Raw genomic sequence first — 23,544 nt, forward strand, 5'->3', positions numbered from 1 at the left:
ACACATTATCAGTACAATCCACAATCATTATTTATCATTCCCTTTCACAAATTCAAACAATCCTTTCGATTTCTGACTGAAGAAAGGATTGATATAAAATTGAAATGATAAAATTTGAGATATCAAAGCCATTTCAAATGAGCAATGTTACGAAACGACAATTGTATGAAATGTCATAGGATTTTCTACTCTTCATCTTGTTAATGATCATGTGATCATAGAATTAGTGTTCCATTTCCTAAAATATCAATTTTGTGAAGATAAATTTTTGGGAATAATGTTTGACTTTTGATAAAAAAAAAAAAAAAAAAAAACTTTCGTCCAACATTTCTAATCCTTTTATATCAGATTCTCTAACAAATTAATAATAATTCTATTTTCTATACTGACTAGCAATATGAACAAGTTGATTGATTGATCTTATGCATTTCATATTTCCTGGAAGAATAATTCCTCAAATTATATCGTTCCCTTAAATTTAAGAAGCGTATTGATCTTCTCTCAAATATTAAAATTTTATTATTTTCGGCATTTAAGCAGTCAATTGTTTTAATTACGTGTGGAACTGAAGAAATAGCATTAAATCCATTAATGTGTAATTAGTTATCCAGTTAGAGAGAATAAAGAATTAAAAAAAAAAAAACAAAATAGTATGGAAGAATAAAACTAATAAATGGGTGGGTGACAGTAATTCAATATTTTGTAGGGTCACTCGTTGGTGTTAAAAAAATACTATTTCTGAGATCTTTTTTTTTTTCAGAAAATCTGCAAATTAGTTTTTATTTTCACTTCGTTTCAGTTCTTTTAAGTTGTATAGTTATTTTTCATTTTAACAGTAGCAGTAAAAAAACAAGTTTCTGTTTTTGTGATATCTCACAATAATTCCAAATAAAATTGTTTAAATAAAAGAGACTACAGAATAAAATAGGATCGTTTCGTCATAACGAATTTATATCAGCTTGATGGTCTTTCACAATTATAACTACCACATACAATCCTTATAGTTAAATTTATTAAACATTAAGATTTCTTGAATCTTTTCAACATCTATCTTAACGACTTCAGTAACCCACTATTACGTTCTTCTTCTTGAAATTAGTAGTCATTTATCATATACATATTTAAAACTGTACGGGAGGTAATCCTTAAATAACTCTACTAGTGCATTACTTAACAAAAAGAGATATATTGAGTTGTTTTGACGAGTTAAGATGGTAAAAAAATAAGTGTAAGATAGATTCACAGTGAATTCATAACCAGCAAAGAAGCCAAAGTTTTGAATAATCAATCAAATGTTTAATATGATTTATTTCGAACCATCTCTGCCATAAAAATACATACGCTTAAACGGACACTGAGAAAAAGTACACTGAAAATATATATAAATAATCAAAAAAAAAAAAGAGAATGTTGAAAATGATTCATTTTTGCTGATGTATCACATTTGATTGCATATATGCAAATGTAATCTGCAAAATATAAGGAGGTGGCCAAGTAAACTGCAAGTAAAACATAAATTTCATTCTTTGCAAATATATTGACGAATCCATGGATGCTCCATAACGTCTTTCAAAGGAAGGCGTGCAGCGGCATTTTTTACCAATAACTGGAAGTATGTAAATATTAATGATTACAAGCGAGTTGTCAGAGTATCAGTATCAGTTAATTTTATTACATATGACTCCTATATTTCATTTATGTTGTCTAAATATTTGTTTCACACGCAAAAAACGAGCTGCAAAGACAAACTTTAGTGATCAAGTCCTTGGCTCCTTCAGAAACATGACTCGGAAACTTATATTTGACGTTGGCAATAAGTTTATAAGTTTCATCATGAGTTTTACTTTCAAACGGCGGTCTACCAACAAGTAGTTCATAGCAGAGAACACCCAGTGACCATAGATCGACCTGAAATTCAGAAATAATCCGTGCCCGATGAACCAACAGAGATAGATAATCAATTATGCTTCCAAAAAATGGAATATAAGTAGTGACGACGCGTAAAAGTAAATTAATGGACAAAGAATCTGAATATCTTCCAAACCGTAAAAAAGACCTTCCATTCAAGGTAGTAAATGTAAATGAGTAAATGATTCCAGATAATAAATGTTCAATTAGTAAATTTAGTTTATTTAGTAAATAAAAAAAATTCCAGGCATTTAAGGAAAATTTCTGTTTGATCATATCGCAAAAAAATGATACAATGCTAATTCTAAATATGTGAATTACCTTATCATCATGTTTCTCTCCTCGTACCATTTCGGGTGGCAAATAATCCAAAGTACCGCACATCGTTTCTCGCCTTAAACAAAAAAGACGTCAAAAAACTTGGAAGCTTCAAACTGAATACTGAATTTAATAAGTTTCAAAATAAATGAGCAAATTCTCTATGCCTACCTGGAAGATGGGGCATGAACACTCCACCCAAAGTCTGCAATCTTCAGTTCACCAAACATGCCCAAAAGTAGGTTCTCAGGCTTGATATCACGATGTATAACTTTTTTATCGTGACAGTAAGACAGTGCATCAGCCATTTGAAACATAAGCTGAACAAATGAATTTATAGTTGCGAAAATGCATAAACAGAGACGAAAAATGATGTAGCAGTTTCAAGAAATAGTTTCCAAAAATAAATATTCGATTATTAGATTTAACCGGCTCGCTCACCAGAAACGTAGATGTTCCAAGCAGACTCAAAAAAAACGTAGATGTCCCAATGTATTTCATCCCTTATATTAAAAATAGTTCTAATATCACAGTATTCGTTAATGCACAAATTTTTCATAGTGCATAAAACTGCTTATAAACAACTGTACTAAAATTAACTCAAATCTAAATATCATCAAAAAATACCTTGGCAGTACGTTCTTCGTCGAAATGGCCGCACTTCTGCAACTCCTTATAAAGCTCACCTCCAGCTGCATATTCTAGTATCAAGTAAATACGTTTTTCATCATAAAAATAATTGTACATACGTAGAATATGAGGATGTCGTAAATGAGCTTGAATTTCAATTTCACGACGTAATTGATGTTCCACGCTGTTCTTGATAAGTTGCGATTTGAACAGAATCTTTTAAAAAGGTTATTTAGAGTATGAATATATTTAGGGAATAAAGCTAAGAGAAAGTCAGAAGTTCTGCATTAAGCAAGTCTAGAAAACTTCGTCATATCTGACGATGTTGCTTAGCTATCCTGGAAAATCACTTAAAGTAAAAATTATATACTTTCAAAGCGACGATAAAATTGATGCCTTTGACGCGAGCCAGATAGACATTACCAAATTTGCCTTTTCCTAATGGTCTACCAATCTCGAAGTCACTCAATCGAAATTCTCGGCTGAAATAATTCCACGTAAATTTGACAGGTCTGGAGACTTTTGTAAAACATTATAGTAGTGGAACACATACAACTGCAGTCCATCAACACACAAACATAGTTTTATCAATGGAGAATTGAAAATCTCAAAATTTAAATAGACAAGAACATACTCATAAAATGGGCTTTTGGGAACTAGAAATTCCGATTCTTCCTTTCCAACTTCTAGGCAAGTGCTCTGTTTATTCAAAACAGTGTGTAAAATATTAGTTGATGAAAAATTTGCCATTCTGCATGTACTGAAACTATGCTGCATTTTATGGATTATATATTACATAGAATTAGATAGACCTCACTTTCAGATCACGTAAAAAAAAAAAAAAAAAAAACAAACATAAATGGCAAAAACCGAAAATCACGTAACGTGTAAAAGTAAACGTAAAGAATCACATAAAAAATGAGCAAATAAGGGAACGTATAGATAACTGAGTAGTTAAGAGATAAGATAAGATCAATCGATTGCTAACCACTAACAATTTTAGTCAAATGATTCAACATTTTTAATTAATAATTTTAGTTAAGTGACAAATGAATCAACACAACCATATATTTAAAATTTAAAAAAAAAAAAAACTTAAAGTTTAAGTAGGAAGAATTCAGAGGAAAATATGTTTGGTCATATTTCAAACATATGAATTTCGAAGTTTAGATAATAAATAATGTTGAACTTTTCATCTACTTAATCAAATCAATACCAACCTTATACCACCCATTCACAGGGAAATATTCTCAGCTTACTGCAAAACAGGAAGAAATTTATCCAAAAATTTAAATTCGGTGAAGAACCGCCATGCAATTCGACATCCCAAATTGTTATTAGTTTTGCGAAGCGAAAATCCGTCGAATTGGAAGGTTCTCATTCGATTATTTTGCATTTGAGTCATTTTTTAACGCATTAATTTGATGACAACAATGAATTTTTCTAAGTTAAATAACTCAAAATTTCTGCTACGACATCCTTAGCTCCTGGAATTTAGTTTTATAAGATTCTAAGGATGCACATTGTGACATGTTACTGTTTTCAGAAGTTTGAATTTGGATTGTTGATGAATTTTGAAATGAACACATACCATAAACGTTGTTTATTTCTAAAGTAGTTTTATTGGATTTTCCATAAGAATGTACAAATATAAACAAAAGTATAAAAATATGGATATTGGTCAAGAAAAAAAAAAATAACTGTACATGATAAAATGAAGACAATGAGCAGAAATATTTGAAAAGCAAGCAAAGATTACCACAATAAGAAATAAGCAAAGGTTTTACGATCACGGGGTTCCTGAATATTCCCAAACAAAAGAAAAAAAATGAAACTACTGAGAATGGACAAGGTATAAGTGTGGAGACAGTAACGCATATTTGCAATTCAAACGGGAAATAGCTTAAATTGAAAATGAAGCATAAAACTGTCCAGTTTATAGAAAATGAAATGAGAAAGTAATATGAATTAGGAGAACATATGAGGTCTACATTAAAAGAGAATGCCAAGAAAGCTAGCTTTTTGCTAAGAAAAAGATATCATAAAAAACCGCAGGAAACGGGTCACATAAATTCTAGAAGATGTAAGCAAAAAGGATGTATAAATCTTAAAAATGAAATTCAACGAACTTTCAGAATTTTTCGCCAAAGAAACCAATTCCTTTTTTTTTTTTTAGAATAACATCTTCATTAATATTTCATTCACTAACATTTTAAGCAAGTACCAGATGAATTATTATTTCGAATTAACATCGGGCAAGCTGTATACAGTTGGCGGCCAAGCAAGTGTTTCTTCATCATTTGCCATTGTCGCGTTCTCCTCAACTTTTTCATCATTCTCTAATTTTTCGTCAACCAGCTGCAAAACATAAAATTACCAAATAACGGAATATGCACCGGAAAGATCTGATAGCGGATTAAAAGAATGGCCTGATAACCAAAATCATAAGATACTTCAGAGAAGTATTACAGCATTTGGACTGCTATTACCAGAACATAACTACTTCTTATCATGACATTTAGAATAGGATCAAATAAAAGCTAGAACCCGTATTAAATTAGACTTTAAATTGAAGATAGAATACAATATAACTACAAAAATTTTCCAATCCTGCAACAAACGATCATACTACAAACGTCAATATACTTTCAGTACACTGTCAACAACAAAAGCATTATATAATACAGTGTAATGAAAGTGGAAAATGTGGAAAAAACATATCTTACCAACAAACGGTGATCCTTAGAAGCAAATCTAGCACGAACTTTTCTCAACGTTAGCAGTCCCTTCACCAACCTCCGCCAGTTTTTCATAGCTCGTTGTGTTCGCCTCTGAAAATCACATATTCACAAAATTCTGGATTCTTCTTAGTTCCAATTTCTTTTTTTTTAAGCCGAAAAGTTTAGACATAGCTTTAGACTTAACCAACCAATTTTGCGGCTAATTTCTTTTTTTCATATTGCTTCGACCAAGCTTCTCGAAGCTCATCTTCATGCTTCTTTAAAACTACGCATCCGTCGAGACTGAAACTACTAATTAGAAAAGTAACAACTAAAACCGGTTTCGCTGCATCTTTATCAAAATTCAGAAGAATCATTCAAATGTTTTAGTCAACCACTGGAAAGGATGTCACCACGGACACAGCTCTTCAGAATTTATATTCAGAGCAAATATCAAAAGCTGAATGATAAAAAATCTGAAAGTTACAGAATTTCAGATTCTTTTGTTACGAAGTTTCAAAAGAAAAGTGTTTGATAAAACAATATTTATCATGCAGATAATGAGAATAAAATTGTAAAATCTCTTCAGTTTTGGAAAATTAGGAGAAAAAATGTAACTGTTAGCAGCAAATTGTATTTCGTGTTTTAAATGAGTTTAATTTTTAAGTTTAACTGTCTAACAGTTTGTCTTGAAAAATTAAAGCCGCATGAAAAACAACTGACACAGGATGAGTACCCCCTCTACAGTGATTCCATCCTACAACCGCCGGAACACAGTCAATACCAAGTTGGCGAGCTATAGCTACCAATCCATTCAACTGCAGATGAACACAACCGTCTGGTACCATACTCCTCTTGTAAACGTATAAGTTGCCAAACTCATTGCGAGGCACACGACCCTGAAAATCGCAGAATGAAGATAACAGCTCATCTTCACAATTCAAACCTTTTAACTTTGACTATTTGACCGTTAAAAAAAAAAAAAAAAAAAAAAAAAAAACAAAAGCAAAGAAGGGTGCAAAAAAGACTGTGGCAAATGGTACATGATTCACAGCTCATATCAACGATTAGAAAAGTTGTAATAAAGTATCAAAAATCATCTTCTTCTTCTTTACCAATATGAATAGTTTCCATTAAGGAGCAATAAAAGGTTAAGATTTTTACATCAACAACTTTCGGAGTGATATATGGCATCGTTTGCCACCGGCCGTATAAATCAACAGTTTTCGGTCCACCATATTCTGATGAGACACTGCAGGACCTTTTTTGTACAACTCTGTATGGCTTTTCGTTAGGCTGAAACATAAAAATTTTATAATATAATAAATATTACAATGAAATATAATGTGAAAGAATGGAGTAAATTTTACAAAGAATTTCGCAAAATTGATTTACTTTAATAGATCGAAGCTGCTTCATCCAGTTTATTGTACCCTCAAGTTTATGAACTGAACTTCGCAAATAGATATTAAGATCCTTGATTTTACCTACAGGTTGCAGATTTTCTGGATATATTGCTTCATATTTGGACAAATCCTTCTCCAACACATATCTAAAAAAGAAATTTCGGAAAGTGAATCAATAATTTTTCATGATATTGTCTCAGCCAGTAATAGAGGAAAACAATGCATGTCATTGACATTTTCTACATTTTTTGTTATTCCATTACTGGATATAAAACTCACCAATATATTCAGAGAAACAAATGAATATACACAAAGAAACTATTCATGAAACTTTTATCTTATAACTTTCTCCAATTAAAGTTTTTTTTAGAAAAGTTCTTTTTCGATTATGGTAACAATTTCTTATCAGTTGGCAATTTAGGATAGCTTTCTGTTTAAATATTGAGATATTTAAAAGCACAGTATGCTGCGTGGCTCAGGATATCCATTTAGTTTCAATAAAATATAATAAGAATAGGATAGGAATACCCAAAGGCTTCATTAATTAAAAAATTTCTTTGCTTGTACTTTAATTGTAGAAAAAACTATATACTTACAACGGATGATTTTTATACTCCGATACTGACGTTGGTTTTGGTATGGAAAAGAGATATTCCTGGATCGCAACATCTTCGAGTCGCTCACGCATTAAATTTTTACTTTGATAAAGCTAAAAGCAGTGCTAGTTTCAAAAGAATGGAATTTAAATAGTTATAATATTATATGATGAATAATTTAAATCAAAAATAACCTCTAATGTATCATTCCACCAGTCTTGGTTTACCCACAATCGTCGAACAGTAGGTGTCAGATATTTGGAAGAATAACGTGCTGTTACATCACGCATTCCATATTCTGCAAAATAAAATTGAAATAAAAACTAAACCTATTCTAATTTTTCTTTTTTTAACAACCAGAATAAAGTGGAGCAGAACCAGATTTTAAGATTAGAAAAAAAAAAAAGACTGTAACTTTTAACTATTAACTATAGACCTCTTGTGTCGCACAATAATTAGTATTTTGTTTGTTTATTATATGATTTTTGTCTTTGCATTTATCAAACTACAGTGTAAATCACAGAAATTGAGAAAAAAAACTTGAAGTTATCTAATATGTAACTTAAGTGAATGAAAATAACTGAATTTCGTAACAGCTATAAAGGGAGTAATACTATTAGGAAATATGGTCAAACTGATCGAAAAAGAAAGAAAAACGACGAAATTTGCCGTTATCAATACAAAGAACGTAATGCACAGGTGAGGTAGCATTGGCTTCTATTGCTTCTGGCTTATTAGTCGAACCAGTCCATGGATCCAGACCTGAAATACGAAAAGAATAATTGATCTAAAGATGACCAAGTTATATTTAAATAAGTAAAGAACCAAAATGTAGTCAAAGATTTTCACTAAATTGTGCTGTCTAAATCAAAAGAATTAGAAAAAAAAAAGTATTACATATCCAGCGACGCGAATTCTCATCCCAAAATTCCACCCAATAATTTCTTTTCAGATTCAGTTTGTCAACCGACGTACTATCATTTCCATCTTGATTTTCGTTGCCAAAGAGTACAATTTTTTCTACCGTCTCTTCTAGTTTTTCCGGCCATTCCATATAATCATTAGCTGTAAGCTTTCTTGACCCATAATAATCGATGAGAGACTGAACCGCTTCTAAAGGCCGTCGCACTGTCTGAAAATTTCTTTTTTTGGACAATAATCTTACCATAACTATAAATTTTTTAAAAATACATTAAACATTCGCGGTTGAGTTTCTTTGTTTGTCCTTTTTTTAATTTGCATGCATGCGATAACTATAATAAGTACTGGAAAAAATACCAGTTTGAACGGCATTGGCTGACACGATAGACAAATGCGAGCTGTTTGTTTCAGAGCAATGAGATTCAAAAATAAGAGCTGAAAATAAGTTAATATCCACAAAATAAAGTGAAGTGTTAAGGAAAATGTGTCAAAGTGAATTAAAATGTGAAATAATGCTTCCTTCGCGTTTTATTGAATACTATATTATTCATCATTAAGCCAACGTAAATAACTGTGGTAATTCTAAGATAATACATGCATTAAAGCTCCGAATTTTGGACAAGCGCATCTACTAGATCAAAACTAATCGGGTTGTTAATCAGTTAATTGCTGAAAGATGTATTTATATCACTACCACAATGAATATAAAAGCTAAGAAAAAAAACAAAGAAAATCCTTGTACATCAACTTTTTAAGTTATATCTCCAAGAAATTATTGGAAGAAATACAAAATTAAGAAGATTATTAAATCACTTCCAAAAAAATCTTACAGATGCCAAATCTTTATCGGTCTCATAAAACTGTCCAGCAATTAATTCTTCCAACCGATGCAGCTGAAAAAAATGAAGCCTAATCTCAAACTAGCTTATCAGCTTCCTGAAGTGAACTAAAAAACTTTAAAGTTAATATCAAATATTAAGCATATAACATTGATTATGAATTGCTCTTAATATCCAATTTTTGGGAAGGGTTAGATAACGAAATTAATATTAAGCCTATGAAAACAAAACCTGAGCATTAGTGAAATCACCCTTAGCCACACAAACTTTTTCGGCTGATTGATATGTTGTTTTGAACCAATGAAGAAAATTTTCTGCTACTGTAATATTGAAATTAGGACAAGCTGCTGAGAAAAGTTGTTCAGGTATCACTGATAAACACAGTGACACCAAATGCTGTTCGCGCAATAATGTCTTTACCCATATACGCAAATGTGCAATATAACAAAGCAAGTGCATCTAAAAGGTATATAAATTATTTGAATGTTCTTGGCAAAGAGTGTAAGCAAATGAATGTATATTCGTGACGAAAGACACTGTGGTATTTTTTCTTTGTTAACTTATTTTTGTAGTCTTTCCAGTTGTAGTTATTATTATAATTATGGTTATTTTTTTGTTGTTTTTGTTTTTTTTTTTTTTTGTTTTTTATTTTTTTTGATTATGATTTTTTTTTTTTTAATTTTGATTATGATTTTTTAAGTATTTGCTATGATTTTAATTTTTATTATGTTTTTTGGGTGGTTTTGATTTTATTTATTTTATTAAGTTTAATTAGATTTAATTTGGGTTGTGATAGGTTTATACGTGGTTTGTAAAATATTAAATAGATTTTACTATATCTGATTACGGCTCAGCTAGAATAATATTTTTTTTTTTGGATTTAGTTTAATTATAAATATCACATGTATATCGTTTACCAGTCAATTTCTGCTCCTGTTTTCCTTATTTTATTATTTCAACTTTTTTTTTACTCAATGTATCGAAAAAAAAAAAACCTTGTGGCAATTGGTTAGCCGTTCACGAAGTTTTTGATTGACATGTTGCCTGATAAAGCGTGCTCTTCGAGCTTCCACCGTTTCGATCGCCTTTACTTTCACTTTTGGTTTTTTAATTGTTACTTCAATTGAATCAGTTAATGTTGCAGCAGTGTTACAGAAATCGAATTCATCAACATCTTCCCACTCATCATCCGAACAAGTAGAACTATTTCCATCGCATGATAAATTAGGCGTAGCATCTTTACATTTTTCTTTTTTATTTAGTTCCTTTTTTGGTGTGAAATCTGAAAATGTCAAAAATTCATCTACATAGTAAATGGCTGTAGCAGTGTGTTGATATGTTGCATTGCTTTATACAGCGTGCTCTTCGAGCTTCTACCGTTTCGATCGCTTTTACTTTCATTTTTGGCCGTCCTTAATTTTTATCATGACGTATACTGAATAAGCACACAATTAGTGATAAATGATGGTTAACCTCACTTCAAAATACCATTTTTTCCAGAACTGTGGAAACTCACCTTGTATCTTTCCAGTTCTACCCTTCTTCGGAAACCGCCGTTTTTGTTTTGCTTCTTTAACAGCACTTTTATTTTTCAACTTTTCATCCTGTTTACCACCTTTAACTTTTACTGTTTGCTTTACCACAACATTCTGTAACTGATCTTCAGAAGTGGAAATATTTCTTTTCCTTTTTCTCGTGTTCTTCCTGGGAGAAGAAATAGCAGTATTTCTCTCTATTATACCTAAAAAATAGTAGAATCTGATTAAAGTGAATTTATAAAGCACTAATTAGATTTCAAATGTTAAATTAAATCAAATCGTTACGGCTTAAGTAACAACCATGATAACACTTTGTTTTTTTTTTTCTAAGGTATTCATTATCCGTTTTTTGACGTGTTGTCGTATTCCTATTCTTAATTATCAATTTTATTTCAGTTCTACAGCTTCCTATTTTTCAACAGAAGATAAATGGCATAGGATAAAAATTCCTACTCAAGCATTTAGAAATAATCCTAATTAACTAGAATTCAATGAATTCAAAAGTAATTTAATTCAAACCAATTAATCTTTAACTAATAATAAACTAGTCCTTCTATCTTTGCATATATATGTTGCTATTTGTTACATAAATCAGTGAGTACATTGAAATAACTTACTGTAATTTGCCACAGAGCTACTCAAGAGATCCGTAGTAGTCCATGATTTATCATCGAGCTCCACCTTATTTTTCTCCTGAAGTCTACGACTTCGTCGTTGGACAACACTTGACATCTGCAGTAATTTCTTTCATAAAGAAGTATCATATACAAAAATTTATTCCATAAAACGTCACATACCTAAGAGACACTTGTGCAAATGATTGTTAATCTTAATAAACAAATAAAACACTCAATGCATTTTTAAAATTAAACGACAGATTTATGATCAGATGTACCATACCATACCCTTCATCGATATTAAATTCATTTAACGAAAAGTGAAGCCCATAAGTAAGAAAAGACGAATACTGTAAGTGACAGAATATGCCAACGAGAAACGAAACATGTTTAAAAAAATAGCCAATGGCTGTTGTAATTTGATGAGCTGCAATACATCCGATTTAGCCTAGGCTAATTGTTGAAGGACTGGGATCATTCTGCACCTGCACCTATTTCCATCTTATCCCAACTTTCTCTCTCCCTCTTCCCCTCTACTTCCCTCTCGTTTAGGTAACAAAAATAGATTCAAGAGTAATAAGTATATTACAAGTTACCCACAGTCAATATATAGCAGCGGGTAATTTGTAATATATTTGTTAAGTTATTCTGTAGTTGAAACCAACAAATTAGATGCAAAAATTATGGCTTACATCGAAAAGATGGGATAACGATTGAAACGCAGGACATGTCTTTATGAAAAAATTATAAATGTTTATAGTCTGAATTTCTTCGATTATTAAGCATGTTTTTCAGATATATTATAATCGAGCATATGATGCATCAGTACAAAAAGTTGTTAACTGCATCGTTTTCATTATTTAGTAGAGAGATAAATTCATTGGGTAGATGCTAGAGTAAGTATAAAAGATCAGTAGACTATAAATATTTGAATGAGTAAAGGAATATTATGATGAATTGGACATACGGCATAATCTGATAGATTGATTCATCTGATTTATTGATCATGGTTTCACTTCGATTATAATAAGGATAACGAAATGGGTTACAATTAAATCAAATTGCATCATATTGGCCCATATGATGCATATGATGCAAGTCTAACCCATAATTAGATAAAATAAGGACTAGGCTTTTATATTGCCCTGTTTAGCTTGTTCTTTCGCTTTTAACTAATTCTCTGTGTACTCAACTGTTTCAGTTCTTCTCGTTGTGATTTTGTTTGAGTAATACACTTTCTAACTTGTATTAAATTTCATGAAATGCTTAGATCAAAATTTCAACCTTTAGTCTTTACTGATTTCTATCGTTAACACTTTGCTAACATCATATATTAGGACATTATGTGTCACTTTCTGTTTGTACTAATTCAGCTAGTAGTGTTATTAGAATGACTATAGTTATGCTACTTATGTGTTGTGAATTGTTGAAAATTGTAATTTTTATAAGGTTTTACTGCTGTACAGTTGTTAAGTGGTGTTGCTGCTTAGATACAAAAAGAAAGAACGAACGAGAGAAATACAGTCATTATGGCTAGTGAGAATAATATCAACAACTTTCAGTCAGCATTCCAGTAAAGATGTTGACATTTTTCACTTCAATCAAAGTGAATTTCGAGTTACAAATAAATGGTATGAATTCCGTTGATTTTCATCAATAATAAATTTTGATCTTAGCAATTTTTGTTTCATTCTAATTGACAAGAAATTTGTTATGAATCATTCATTTTACATTTCTTTATCACATTGATAGGGGAACTGATAAATTGCAATGTCGAACTTTGTAATTATACGTTTATGACTTTTGCTTACATAATCATTAGTCTTTAGTACCATTCACGTAACTACGTCATATATTTCGAGAAATACTCAAATATGCTTGCAGAGGACCTGAGGAACTGTCTAGGGAGGGACTTTTTATTTTGAACAAAACAGTTAGATTTTTTCTCTGAATGTTAATTCATTTTCTACTCAACTTAGGAATTATTTAATTGGCATTATCTTCTGTATATTCGGGACGACAAAGTAAGTAAAATTTAAGAGACAGAGAGAGAAAGGCTGACTTGCACCTTATTAGACCATCGTCTTAAATACAAATTGGATCTTTTTAGTAAATGTCATCGTTATCTAAGCAACACTGATATTAAATAAAGTCAGCGATAAAAAAAAAATGTATCCGAATTTAAACTCTCTGCTCTATTCAGTACAATAAAGTAATTACACTTAGCAAGTGCAAGTTAAACTGATAAACTTTGAATTCAGTTGTTATCAGCTAATTACTACCTGGTGCCATGTTAGAAAATCGAAGTAATTTTACATGTCAAAATAATTAAGAAATTCTGTGTTAAATCTGCGAGATAAAAATTAGTAAACTGAAGACAGTCTTGTTTGAGTATTCTTAAGACCAACGACTGGTTTCATTTAAAATTATGTTGAAAATGATTTATCCAACATTCATCATTCAATGGTAACTGTACTTCTGTGCATTGTCTAGGATGTATGTCACTGCTTAATACGTTGTGAATAGATTCTTCCACTTTTATTGTTAAAAGTTCTCAGTGTGACAGTCAAATTTATATCCGATGGTTCAAAGGTTATAAGCTCGTTGCTCAATTAGCTTTCTTTATTACAAAGCAATCCTATCTACAATATCTAAATGAAGTAGGGGTGTTCTACTCGAAGGTCATTCTTACAAGTAATTTACATAATTTTATAAATCAACTGTCCACTACACAAAGGGCAAAGGTCAACCAAGAGTGACAACTATTTATTTACTCACTAACCATACGTTATATTGTAAGCCAACGCCTACTATAAAACGTGGTTAAAGCTATTGTCTAAGGTGCAGTTTTGATTGAAATAGTCTTAAATTCGGTTTTCATAGTTTGTTTATATCCTTCAGTCTCTACTCAACGACCAGTCCCAGCCGAATTTCTCCAATTAATCACTTTTGATACTATATTTGGTGTCCCAAAGAATTTATCATCAATTAATTAAAATTTCCCGGAAATCTCAGGGATGTGATCAGTCTGCTAAATCATTATGGAGCACTTAAGGCGGCATTGTCATATGTAAAACAAATTTAATTTAATGTAAGCATCGTCATCCCATACTTTTCTCAGACTTCGGAACGTCAATGAAAGCGACATTTCCACGTTATTTTCCTTTTTTTTTTTTATTTGTCAAATCAGTTTTATTGCTCTAAGCGGTTGAATGTGGAAACGTTTGCATCTTTGCTGTGCTTTTCCCGACATTTTGTTCAAATATAACTCAGTCAGAGTATCAGTGACAAATGTCAAATAATTTGCTATCATTAATTTCTTTTCCCTTTTTTTTCAAATACTACCTCTCTTTGTACTGTTTAACTGATTTTAAAGGAAATTTCTTCTTCTCGTCTGAAGAAATAATTTTTATTTTCAATCACTTTTTGAGATTGTTTCACTTCTGTGATAATCATAAAAATTGATCTAAATCTGACTTTCGGGTGCGATTGGATGATTGAAAGGATCGTTACTGATTACATAACAGTCAGAACGATTAAATTATTTCAATTCAGCCCTGCAAGTTTTCATCTGGAATACTTGGCTACAAACTTTATTCGAGGGGTGCCTTCTGGCCTAGTATTTATGCGAATTCTTTAGTACTGAAATGGATAATATTGTCTAAAACTGCGATTTGAAGATTCGTAGGCATTTCAGAATTGCATACAAATTTCATATTAAACAGAATGCATCACATGGAACGCCTCAAAAAATATGGACGCATAGAAAAAGAATTGGCTCGTAATTTGCTTGCTGAATTTTATGGCACCGCTCTTCTAAGAGTTAGTATTTCAATTTATTGTTTTAAGTCTATTGAAATTTGAACCTTGAACTTTTTTGATATTCTGAAGCTTAGTCCTTTCTCAAAGAATACAATGCACTTCTTCCGAGGAGATTTTCTGTCGTCTGATCAGGAAATAAATTTGATGGAGAATTCAGTTCATTGGTACTGGTGTGATGGCTCAGTTCGTACTCAGTCCCGGAACATCAAGCTCTCCGGTACAAATTAATATCGGTTGGGGACTGGCAATCGCACTATCAGTTTATGTTGCATGGGAAACTTCGGGTAACTTACAAAACTTTACGAAGTTGTTCTCTACCTGTTTTTTTTTACCTGAAACCATCAAATTAAATAAGGAAAAGTGTAGCTCATATAAAGAAGCTAAAATGAAGACTCAAATTCTGACTGTTTTGTGTTCGATAAGTGATAAATCCCTGATTTATGTCTTACCGAAAAAGTTTATATTTCTGCCATTTCAACTATATACCAAAACTATTATAACTAGATACTGCTTCAAGTACAAACACTTGCTAGGCTCTTTGTTAGTACCACAGATTAGGACTGTTAGCACTTTAAATCGATCCTATTTGGCCATAAGTTTTAGGAATGAAAACTCTTTTTATTGCAACACAATTAGTCCTTTTGCCAACACAATGTTGTATTTGTGTTTTAGGAATTATTGAAATTGTATGTACAATTGGACTAATTTCCAGGTGGACATGTGAATCCGGCAGTAACAGCTGCTTTATGCATTCTCGGAAAGATATCTTTCACTCACAGTTTTCTATATTTCATTGCACAAACACTTGGCGCCGCATTTGGCACAGGGATAATGTATTTAGTTTACAGTGGTAAAGTAAATTTGAATATTAAATGTAATTAAGTAAATAACTTCTTCCTGGCACTTACACAACTTTCACGTTTTCAGAGGCAATAAATGCCTTTGATGGAGGGGTCCGGGCAATAAGTGGGCCAAATGCGACGGGAATAATTTTTGCGTCATTCCCACGGGCTTATCTTTCAAATACTGGCGCTTTTATCGATCAGGTTTGTCTTTCTTTTGTTTACAAAATTCATTAAATCACAACTTAACAATAAATTAGCAAAATAGATTTTCATAGTTAAAATACTGTCCGATTTCGTAGTTAGTTACTTTTTGTTCGATAACTCATTTCAATTTCTCATTCGTAGTTTTAGATGGCTGGCACCAGTCTAATTGGCCTTTTTGTCGCATTCTGCTGCGAACCCAAGAACCAAATACCAAGAAATTTAATGCCAGCTCTCTTCGGTACAATCGCAACAACAATTTCAATTTGTTGTGGCTTGAATATGGGTTCTCCGGTCAATCCAGCTAGCGACTTTGGGGCACGGATTTTTGCCTCTTTAATTGGTTATGGCACTCAGCTTTTTACGTCAGTGCTTTAATTTTCCATCAATCTTATTTATTTGAGCAATCTTATTTGCTCTTTCAAAATTTCCTGAAATTTATCTAAATTTTCATTCTTTCAGATTCCATAACTACTTTTTTCTCGTTCCACTAGTGGCGCCAATTGTGGGTGCTATAATTGGCGTATATTTATATCAATTCTTCATCGGTTTTCATATTCCGAAACCGGCAGCAACAGCGGTAAATGTCAACAACGATAAATGGGAAACAGATCAAGAAAACGAATTAAGACAAGATTCTGGAAGATTACTATAACCAGAGCACGCTGTTGCTTCCGTCGTAGAATTTGAAACTCTGCATCATTCCTGCAACTTTTCGGATGCCAGGAGTCTTTCTTTTATGCAACCTTAGTCGAAGGCTGTGCAAACAAGCGCACGTGTGTACGTTTGTCGAATTGTTCGAAGAGCTTTCAGATACAAAATCATAAAATTGATTCTGGTCTTGTGTTTAACCAGTTATTTAATATTTTTATGTGTAATCAGTTCTTAATATTTACACGTCTTTATCTCTAGTTTTTTTTTTTTTTTAAGTTGGAATGAAAAACAAAAAGCTGCCATACAAAAACTACAGAAAAAGGTCTTCCGCTGTTTTTGAATTGTAATAAATTTAAATTTAAAATGAGACACTTAGCATCGAAATGAGTCGATTTCGAATTTCAGTTCAGTGTAGTGATACGAATATGCGAGTACATTAATATATAGGGCAACACAAGTACGGCTATACCAGAATAAGATATTGGTTGTGCGCTACATATGACAACAAATAAACCAAACTGTTTAGAATTTCCATATATTAGAGACCCATAATAACATATAACAAAATAAATAATGTGCAAATTCATATGCATTCAATCAAATGTTTGCGTAGAAAACACAGAAAAACAAAGGAAAGTCATCATCCGCCATGTAAAGTAGAGATTCTTCCGCTGTTTTTGAATTGTAATAAATTTAAATTTAAAATGAGACACTTAGCATCGAAATGAGTCGATTTCGAATTTCAGTTCAGTGTAGTGATACGAATATGCGAGTACATTAATATATAGGGCAACACAAGTACGGCTATACCAGAATAAGATATTGGTTGTGCGCTACATATGACAACAAATAAACCAAACTGTTTAGAATTTCCATATATTAGAGACCCATAATAACATATAACAAAATAAATAATGTGCAAATTCATATGCATTCAATCAAATGTTTGCGTAGAAAACACAGAAAAACAAAGGAAAGTCATCATCCGCCATGTAAAGTAGAGATAAATGAAACAGTATCGCCATCTTCTAGGACTGTTTTAGGCCCTTCAAGCACCTCCCAGTCCACATCATTAACAAGCACCAGTATTCCCGGTCGTACGCCTTCGCCGTCCTTATCTACCAATAGATGAGACCTTGATTTGTCCGGTATTAGATTAATATTGATATACCGCACCAAATCACTAATTAATAATGGCCCTGAATCATTTGGTACCTGAACATCGAATTCTTTCTGCATGTCAAACAACGATTCTGCACCACCAGAAAACTCGAGCTTCAAGCTTAAAACACCCATTTTAGTTTAAAGCCTGGAAATTAGTTCTGCAAACTTTTTATCAGAAGCCATATAAGCTTACGTGTATTGGGATCACACTTTTTACAAACACTGATAAATAATTCGAATACACTAATTTACATTTTAAAAATCTTCATTACTCGTCATACCCAACACTATTCTCAACATTTTTCACGTGAAATACTAGCCAGTTAATACTTCCACCAGTGCTACATAAATGTGTTCCAGAGTGAATTCTAGCAATCTCTGTCTTCTTCCCACACCTAAAACACGTACCCTCCCTATCTCGAACCCCTTTACATCCTAACCTCTCAATTTGAAATGCTAAGCTTTCACCTTCACGTGAGGACTTCTCTAATAACGCGGCCCAAACAGGTGTCGCGTTTTGATCCGTTTTGAAAATTATTGCTTAACTTACCTTCAGTTTTGTTTGTTAACTTAACTTCAATTTTTTTATAGGGAGCAAGGGGAGTAATTCTTTTCACTGAAAGTTGCGTTCATTCATATAGTGTTTAGTTTGAAATCCTTTCAACTAGGTATGCACGAGGCTTGTACCTTTTTATAATGGTTGTGGAAGTGAGACAGTTATGGTGCTTATTAAACTTATGTAAAACAAATGCTCTTAACATTGGACATTTTGAACAGTAAATAAAATAATGTCTGCTGTTTCAATATCTAGAGAATTTTCAGTTGCTGTTGAATAAACTTAATAAAATTTATTCACAGATGATTACGAAAAGAAACAAAAAACAGAATTTGGAACATTTCGAGTATACTAAAAATACTAAAGAGGTGAAAGATGAAAAGACTGAAATATTAGGTTCATCCAAATCCGGCATGAAAATGGTTGGAGAACAATCTATTGGACAGAGTAGTGCTTTTGCTGTGCTTGATTCGCAGTACAAATCATGGCGATTGATTGTGCGCAATTTACCATTTAAGGTAGGTTTCTCAAATTTTAGCTTTAGCCCTGTAAATTTCATTATATCAAAATTTTTTTGTCAATTAAATTTTTTTTTTTGATTTTTTTGTTTGTCAATTTTTTATATCATCGCTGTATGATTTAGACTTTTATAAAGTGCTTGTTATCGGTATTTTTTTTTTCATTGTTCTTGTAAGTTTCACATTTCAATTTAATTTACCTTTTTTAGCGTCGTTTATTTGATCCATTAAAGTGTATCCTTTTTAATGAAAAGCTTATATATGAAGAGCAGAAATACTATGTAATGTTGAGAGCACTATCCTTTATTTCCAGACGACACAGGAAGATCTACAAACAGTATTTGGCAACTTTGGCCCACTCAGTGAAATTGTTTTGCCGAAGTGCAAAGATAAACGGTTCCCTAATTCGTGTGCTGGTTTCGCGTTTATCCAATTTCGGAAACGTCAGAATGCCATGGAAGCAATTGAGAAATTAAATATGTCTGAGGTTAAAATATTCCTTCATTAGATAGTTTGTTTTGCCCGAAAGTGTTTCTCGTAAAAAATCCTGTCATATTTTCAGAAAAATAAAGGCAAGAAGTTTTTCCAGGTACTGGGAAGAAAAATTGCAGTGGACTATGCTTTGTCGAAAGATACTTACGAAACAGTAGTACATGAAGGTTTTTTTTTGTTGCAATTAATTCATTAAACGTGGCGTTTTTTGAGTGCACGTTTTCAGTTTATGCTCAAATCAAAACTTTTGAGCTCAAATTAAAAATTTTTGAACGCTTGAGTTCTAAGTTAGTGTTACATGACTACCTGCTATGGAATACAATTCATAATTGAATTGCTGAGTTATCCTTTTCTGTTATTTTCAGAAAAACAGAAGAATGAAGAAATTAAGAAAGAAATCAAGCAAGAGGTTGAGTCGAACGATGGCAGTATCATTGAGAAGGAGGGAAGAGACGATAGCGAAATCAAGGAAGAAGTAGTGAGTGAAGGCTTATCTGATGAAGATAGTTACAAAATCGAAAAGAAATCAGAAAAACAAGCTGCACAAGAATTCAAGGAAGACAAAGCAGTATTGGAAGGACGTGTCGTATTCATCAGGTTAATAGTCATGGTAGTTTAGTAAAAGTGTGGTGAGGAGTGAATTAAGGAAATTGTAATTCGCGAAGAAATTTCTTTTTTTTTTTTAGGTTATGATATCAACGTTGCAGTATTCGAGTTGAATTTTTAAGCTCACTTATCGGGCTGGCGCTTTTGGATTCAAAAAAAAAAAAATGAAATCGTGTTCTAGAAATTTTGTTTCAGAAACTTGTCATATGAAACAACAGATAAGGAGTTGAAGGAAGCCTTGTCCAAGTTTGGGAACATTTCATTAGCAGTTCTTTGTTATTACGCGGGTAGTGAGCACCCAAAGGGAACCGCTTTTGTGCATTTCGAAACAGCTGATGGGGCAGAAAAATGCTTATCTGCCATTGATCAGGTAAGATGTATGACCATTTTCTAGAAGCTAAATTCTTGGTGTCTGATAGCAATTTGAAAAATTGTTTTTTATGGAATATTATGATTTGGTAGTGTTCTGGTAAGGATAGTCATCTTTTAGTATTGGGTTCAAGAATTGATTAAGGTTTTGTCACACATTTTAGTATCGCTGTTTAAGGCTCCTGGTATTTTAATTGGTGGTCGTCGAATTTTCGGTCATCAAGCATTGCCAAGAAGTGAAGCAGCAAGAATTGAAAAGGTATCCATCAACGTAGTAGTTTGTCTTCAATATTGAAGGTACTAATAAGAAAAGCTAAATTAATGAGGGATATTGTGGATTTTTTTTGATTCGTGCTTACTCTCTCTGCTTTTCGTTATCTTTTATGACTGGCAATTTATTTTGATAGAAATACTTTTTTGTATATTGTTTTGTTATATTTTTTAAAAAAATGTCAATATCTACTTTTTTTTTAAAGGAGAAACTGTCAAAAAAACCAAAAGACAAGCGAAATCTTTTCCTTCTACGTGCTGGTTTTATACGACCTGGTTCAACTGCTGCAGCTGGGATGAGTGAAGCAGATGCTGAGAAGCGTGCACGTATGGCAGTAGTTGCACGAAAAAAGCTAAAGAATCTTCACATGTATGTTTGTTTTAGTTCTATTGTATCAACATGAAATCATGTTGCACATCTTGGGCATCTTATTCCCGATTTATATTAATTTTTCTTTACATATACTCATATTTATGACTTTTGTATTAATTTTTCTGTGCTCTTTCAGATACATGTAATTCACTATACTTATTTATGAATTAAAGATTTTTTAGATTTAATCTGATCTGTAAAGTAGAGGGACTTTGGAAAACTTATTTAACAAACTCAAATGTTATTTTGTCTCCTAGGTTATAATTTCAGTAGCTCAGTTTATTCTTGTTACTAACTTGCTATAAAATGTGATAAAGAAGAAGTGAATAATATTTAATGTCTATAAAGTTACAGAAGCAAGCAATTATGAAGCTAAATTGCAGGTTTGTCTCTCCAACGCGTTTGGTTGTTCACAATTTACCAAAACCTTTAACAGATAAAGCCTTTAGATCGATGTGCTTTATTGCAGCTGGCAATCCAGATGCCAAAATAACTGAAGTATGTCTTCCAGTTAAAAAAAAATTGACTATATTAATTCTTCAACTCATAAACTTGAGCTTTTACTGTGTTGAAATATTTCTCAGCATTTTTATCCATCTTAGAAGAAAATTAGATACTTTAGTAGTCTATTAATTTGCAAGTACATGTTCATCTAAATATGGTCAATATTTTCAGTGTCGGATTTGGCGAGATAGAAATAAATTAGGTACGTCTGGTGAAGCCGTATCTCGAGGTTTTGGCTTTGTCAACTTTTTGAACCATGAGGATGCATTATCAGCTATGAAGCATTTAAATAATAATCCGGATATATTTACCAAAGAAAAGGTTTCATTTAAGCTAGATTTCTATTTTGAATAAAATTTAAAATTTAAAAAGTTATTTAATGTGTTTCTAAATTACTTCTTGTGATTCTTGTTAGTAGCGATTTGATTACTTTTTGATGAAAAGTTGAACATTTTTAGTGCCACGCTTTAAATATTTCTGTAAAAGGCTGTAAACTATTGACGGATTCTTTTAATTTATTTTGTCCATAAATTGCGTTTAATTTAAAATATTTTTAGAGACCCATTGTTGAATTTTCTATTGAAAACCTGGTTGCTCTTCGACTTCGTGAATCAAGGCTGAAGAAGTCGCAGCAGAACCAAAAGGGTAATGAACAAGTTATATGTGATAAGAATAAACTGGATTTGGAACAAACAAAGAAGCATCTTTCGGCTGGTGGACAGAAACCTCTTCCTTCTTATTTGGGACCAAAAATTCGAAAAAGAGATGCAAATATGAAAAAAGCTCAGGTGAAAAAATTTAACAAGTTTGTATTGTGCCTTTAATTGTTTTTTTTTTTTTTTTTTTTCTTTTTTCGAAAATTTGTTGCTCTTATTACGTCGATATTACGTTTAGGTGAAACAAAAAATTGGTAAGAAAAGAAAACTGCAAGTAAGAATGTCTGGAACAGTATTAAAGAAAAGAAAGACAAATCATATAGCTGAAGCGACGCCGAAGAAGAAAAAGACAAGTCGTTCTAAACAGCTTACAAAATATCTTACCCTCTCAGGTTGATGTGATAATTTATGATAATTTCATGAACTCTGTGCACTTAATTGAAAATTGTTCAAGTGAATAGTTGTTGATGTCTCAGTTGTTAGTGAATAATTGTTATTGACGTTTTCAAATCTCTAGACTAATGAAAATTTCCGTAAGTCGAATTTCACGTGAAATAAAAATAAATTCCGAATGCTTCATATCAACTTTTTAAATTGAGGCTTTGCAGATTTTTTAGGTGAGGATTGAAATTTAAGTTTTATAGACAAAGCGCTTTGATTTTATTGGTTTCTAGCTCACTTATGTGGATAGTCTATTTAAAATGTAAACGACATAAATTCACTGTCAAATATGAGACATTTGCTTATACTTTGTTATCTCCACAGTGCAAAAAATCTGTTTTGCTTATGATGTGGTTATGTCACTGGCTTTCATAAATTTGTTGTTTCGGTTTTTGCTGTTTGCTGATATTCGTATTTGTAAGGTGAAATAAAATTAAGTGTTTAAAAACTAATGTGTATGGTATTTAATTGCTCTTCATGTAATTCTAAATTATCGTGGCAGATATTTTCAGTAGTATTAGAGCTTAATTTTACATGCAAAAAAATTTCTCATTTGCAAATTTTCAATTCAGGACACTAA

General features: G+C 31.8%; 5 protein-coding genes across 8 annotated transcripts; 2 read left to right on the forward strand and 3 right to left on the reverse strand.

Annotated features, from left to right (window-relative positions):
• Window positions 1-1,519: 1,519 nt before the first annotated feature.
• On the reverse strand, window positions 1,520-3,606 carry Bma-air-2 (the record flags this gene model as incomplete). Of its 2 annotated transcripts, XM_001892083.2 has the most annotated exons (7): window positions 1,520-1,606; window positions 1,750-1,908; window positions 2,230-2,302; window positions 2,398-2,546; window positions 2,854-3,072; window positions 3,227-3,338; window positions 3,491-3,606. In XM_001892083.2, 7 exons carry the CDS (start codon window positions 3,604-3,606, stop codon window positions 1,520-1,522), a joined length of 915 nt encoding a protein of 304 aa, XP_001892118.1. The 2 variants fall into 2 exon arrangements, with proteins under 2 accessions (XP_001892118.1, XP_042934185.1); XM_043078251.1 differs by lacking the exons at window positions 3,227-3,338; window positions 3,491-3,606 and having other exon boundaries at window positions 2,854-2,973.
• Window positions 3,607-5,091: 1,485 nt separating this feature from the next.
• On the reverse strand, window positions 5,092-11,608 carry Bma-xpc-1.2 (DNA repair protein Rad4 containing protein; the record flags this gene model as incomplete). Its single annotated transcript, XM_001892082.2, has 16 exons — window positions 5,092-5,214; window positions 5,583-5,687; window positions 5,786-5,879; window positions 6,300-6,475; window positions 6,741-6,872; window positions 6,972-7,128; window positions 7,579-7,691; window positions 7,773-7,876; window positions 8,239-8,340; window positions 8,476-8,710; window positions 8,857-8,934; window positions 9,330-9,392; window positions 9,570-9,797; window positions 10,334-10,620; window positions 10,855-11,079; window positions 11,494-11,608. The coding sequence occupies 16 exons, from the start codon at window positions 11,606-11,608 to the stop codon at window positions 5,092-5,094; spliced, it is 2,337 nt and encodes a 778-aa protein (XP_001892117.2).
• A 1,464-nt stretch (window positions 11,609-13,072) lies between these two features.
• Window positions 13,073-17,016, forward strand: Bm10363 (Major intrinsic protein; the record flags this gene model as incomplete). 2 transcript variants are annotated; one of them, XM_043078252.1, is made up of 7 exons in its annotated part: window positions 13,073-13,124; window positions 15,191-15,315; window positions 15,473-15,599; window positions 16,028-16,165; window positions 16,243-16,361; window positions 16,512-16,726; window positions 16,824-17,016. In XM_043078252.1, 7 exons carry the CDS (start codon window positions 13,073-13,075, stop codon window positions 17,014-17,016), a joined length of 969 nt encoding a protein of 322 aa, XP_042934186.1. The 2 variants fall into 2 exon arrangements, with proteins under 2 accessions (XP_042934186.1, XP_001892113.2); XM_001892078.2 differs by lacking the exon at window positions 13,073-13,124 and having other exon boundaries at window positions 15,220-15,315.
• A 980-nt stretch (window positions 17,017-17,996) lies between these two features.
• Window positions 17,997-18,448, reverse strand: Bma-urm-1 (putative 11.0 kDa protein in FAA3-MAS3 intergenic region, putative; the record flags this gene model as incomplete). Its single annotated transcript, XM_043078253.1, has 2 exons — window positions 17,997-18,297; window positions 18,432-18,448. 2 exons carry the CDS (start codon window positions 18,446-18,448, stop codon window positions 17,997-17,999), a joined length of 318 nt encoding a protein of 105 aa, XP_042934187.1.
• Window positions 18,449-19,037: 589 nt separating this feature from the next.
• Window positions 19,038-22,920, forward strand: Bma-rbm-28 (the record flags this gene model as incomplete). Of its 2 annotated transcripts, none has more annotated exons than XM_043078254.1 (11): window positions 19,038-19,253; window positions 19,567-19,740; window positions 19,843-19,912; window positions 20,111-20,342; window positions 20,547-20,721; window positions 20,899-20,979; window positions 21,197-21,360; window positions 21,747-21,861; window positions 22,039-22,188; window positions 22,425-22,655; window positions 22,762-22,920. In XM_043078254.1, the coding sequence occupies 11 exons, from the start codon at window positions 19,038-19,040 to the stop codon at window positions 22,918-22,920; spliced, it is 1,767 nt and encodes a 588-aa protein (XP_042934188.1). The 2 variants fall into 2 exon arrangements, with proteins under 2 accessions (XP_042934188.1, XP_042934189.1); XM_043078255.1 differs by having other exon boundaries at window positions 19,149-19,253.
• Window positions 22,921-23,544: the final 624 nt, after the last annotated feature.

Source organism: Brugia malayi, assembly GCF_000002995.4.
Source record: "Brugia malayi strain FR3 genome assembly, contig: Bm_v4_Chr2_contig_001, whole genome shotgun sequence".
In the NCBI taxonomy this organism is placed as follows: Eukaryota; Metazoa; Nematoda; class Chromadorea; order Rhabditida; family Onchocercidae; genus Brugia; species Brugia malayi.